Source organism: Herpailurus yagouaroundi, unplaced genomic scaffold (genome assembly GCF_014898765.1).
Source record: "Herpailurus yagouaroundi ecotype Mexico unplaced genomic scaffold, PumYag 216, whole genome shotgun sequence".
Classification (NCBI taxonomy): Eukaryota; Metazoa; Chordata; class Mammalia; order Carnivora; family Felidae; genus Herpailurus; species Herpailurus yagouaroundi.
Window position 1 is genome coordinate 3,702,521 of NW_024412447.1, and position 2,939 is coordinate 3,705,459.

The window sequence follows — 2,939 nt, forward strand, 5'->3', positions numbered from 1 at the left end:
CCCCCCCCCCCCCCCCGGACCACAGCAAACGGCAGCCCCGTGACTGACCCAGACTGTCTCTCGGATTGCCTTGGCCATCTTGAGCAGGAGCGGCCCAAATGAGCCGGGCTCCAGGCGGTTGGCCGAGTGCTGGACGCAGAGGCAGAGGAGGAAGGCGGGGGCCAGCTTGTGGCCGTCACCGCCAGGCTCGACCAGCGTCATGATTCTCTGCAGCAGCGCGTCCTCCACCTCAGGCTCGAACTCTAGGTGCAGCGGCCTCGGCCGGGGGAAAGCGGCACGCGTGCAGCCGGAGCGGGGGGTGCCCCGGTCCCGGAGCGCGGCCCCGCACATCCTGCAGCTTCGCGGCCCAGCCCGCAGCCGGGCCAGGGCCTGGGCGGGCAGGGGCTGGGCTTGCGCCGGGTCCTTGAACAGCAGCAGGTAGTAGAGGCCGAGGGAGAGCAGGTCCCCATGGCGCAGCACCACGGCCTGGCCCCCCACCTCCGAGAAGTTGACGGACACGGGCGCCCCAGGGACGGGCTCTAGGACCAGCCTGTTCCCTGGCCTCTCTGGGCCCGGAGGCCGGTGCCTGCGGATGGTGCAGTGCAAGGGCAGGATGTCCGGGGCCGAGAGGCTGACGCTGGGCTTGCTGGAAGGGGTCCTCTGGCCCACCGTGTGCTGCTCCCGGTTGAGCAGGTACACCAGGCTGTCCTGAAACGCAAACGCAAGACTTCAAGGGCCGGACACACCTCAGGCAAACCCCTCAGGGGGAAGAAACGAAAAGGTGGCCCGGCTCCAGGTGGCCGGCTCGCCATCCTGGGCCCCCCTGCCCCGGAGCCCTTCCTAACCTGCTGCCTGCCACCCACCCGCCCCCCGCTGGGCACCCACGGTCCCCGCGGGAGGAGGGCTTCCCGGAGCAGCCTCCAGGGCACACCGGACACCCTGGGGAGGACTCCAGCTGTGAGACACCAGAGGCCCGACAGGGCCAAGCTGGGCACTGACACTGGCTTATAGGCACAGCCACGTGCCGCCAGGCCCCGGCGTGACCTGTGCCGAGCCATGTGCCAGCACCCTCCTCTGTGGCCCCGGCTTCGCGAGGGCCGACGACTTCTCACGAGACGGAACAGGGACAGGACTGTAGCCTCTCCCGGAACCTGATGCGATGCTACCGTAAGAAAAGCTCCCTAAGAGAAGACGCAGGAGTCTGTGTCTCCTAGAGCAACGTGCCCTACAGGAGTGCAGAACGGAGGACACCAACCTCAAGGAGGGGCCGGCTCCCGAAGGCACTCGCGACATCCGGCCCCTGCTGGTATGTGCCACGATGGGCCCCCGACGCTGGCCTGCGTGTGCACGGGGCCCACCAGGCGTGCCCCTAACTTACCTTCCCCTCGTTCACAAGCTGAAAATCACAGCCGGGACGGAGACTTAACATACAGCATGCACAAAGGCACAACCGCGAAGTACACGGGTGCTAAGAAAACCCTCGCCTCTAAAGCTTCACCGCCACCCTCTCCCCACCTGTTTCTCGAGGAAACTCTTCCCCGACCTCTAGACGCAGAGTCAGCAGAGGACTCCTTCCTCTGAGATGCCGCCCTCGTGCTCGAGCACACGTCCTGGGATAGCCTCGCCCGGAACCCTCGTCGGGCCTCTCGTCAATTCCTATTGCTCGCCCAGCGCGAGGCCCGGTTTGGCATCGCTAAGACCTGAGCGCCGCCAGCCCCACCGCTGCATGGCGGGCACCGGGATGGAGCCGGGAGGGAGCTGGGCAAATCGGCACGAGCCAGAGAGCAGGAAGGGAGAGCCTACGGTGCAGAGCGGGACGAGGAACCTCGGAGGGCCACACCCCTCCGGCCAAGGGCTCCCACAGAAGTGGTGGGACATGCGGGCCGGGGACGGGTGGCGCATCTCCCTGCCTCCTCGGGGAAAGCTTCTCGCGGTACAGTCGAAGCTGTACGACACAACAGCTCTTGGCCAAGCAGCCACCGTCGTCTGGACAGGTAGGCAGACCCGTGTCGGGGACCCCAAAGGCATGGCAGGGCACGGCCCGAGACACACAAGGAAAGGGGCAGACAAGCAGTACCGAGAGGCCCGGCACCAGGTGAGCCCTCTCCCCCGCCGCTTCCTCCTGGAGCCCAGACATAGAATGCTCTGGAAACACAGCACAGAGGAAGCCTCCACTTCCCCCAGAATCCAGGACAGCCCTGCATGGTGGTCCCCACCACCCCGTTTCTCCAGCCTCATCACGCAAGCGCCTGTAGCGGCAGGAGCTCCCAGCTGACGCAGCTAACGGGCGAGGAGGCCGTCTGCCGCGACAACGCCAAGCGGGCACTGGGTCAGCTCAGGGCGGCAGGGCTGCGGGGGGTGGCTCACATGCTGCTGGCTGTAGCCCTGCAGAAGCAGCAGGTGGGGCGACTCGTACAGGGAGTAGCGCATGGCGTCCGGGCCACGGTCCTCGGCGCCCTGGGCGGTGGCCGAGCTCAGGCTGGTCTCGCTGACGGTGCGGCGCAGCCGGGATGTGGGGGGGCTCTGGGCGGCGCCCGAAGCCAGGGCCGGGGTCCCCTTGGCGCGGCTCCGCTGCAGCCTCCGGGCTTGGGCGTTTATCCCTGAAACGGAAGCAACACGGTTAGGTAAACAGAGCCTCCGGGGCCTTCTGAAATGAGACCTCCTGGGTCCCCTTCTAACGCTGGTCAGTCGCTGTTTTGTCAACTGCTATAGAGGAGACCGCGAGACTCGTGAGGCCGGGGCACCTCCGAGGTTCCCGAGAGGAGACGGGCCAGCCGTCCATGTCCAGAGACGCCCATGGGAACCCAGTGACCCACCTGGACCAGCCACCCGGCAGCCCTCCCCTCAGGACGCCAAACCCACTGCCACCTTCACTTCCCCTGGGCCACCGAGGGGCTTGTCCCTAAAGCCCTGCCAGGCCACCCGTGTGTGTGTGTGTGTGTGTGTGTGTGTGTGTGTGT

General features: G+C 66.9%; 1 protein-coding gene across 17 annotated transcripts in view; it reads right to left on the reverse strand.

Moving 5' to 3' along the window:
* Positions 1-2,939, reverse strand: part of LOC121017523 (monocyte to macrophage differentiation factor 2) — a 131,454-nt gene that overhangs the window by 22,206 nt on the left and 106,309 nt on the right. For all 17 annotated transcript variants that reach the window (XM_040455764.1, XM_040455766.1, XM_040455765.1 and 14 more), the window contains 2 exons: positions 2,347-2,579; positions 49-687 (listed from right to left, as the gene is read on the reverse strand). In XM_040455764.1, coding sequence (XP_040311698.1) covers positions 49-687; positions 2,347-2,579 — 872 coding nt within the window. The remainder of the gene's footprint in view (positions 1-48; positions 688-2,346; positions 2,580-2,939) is intronic.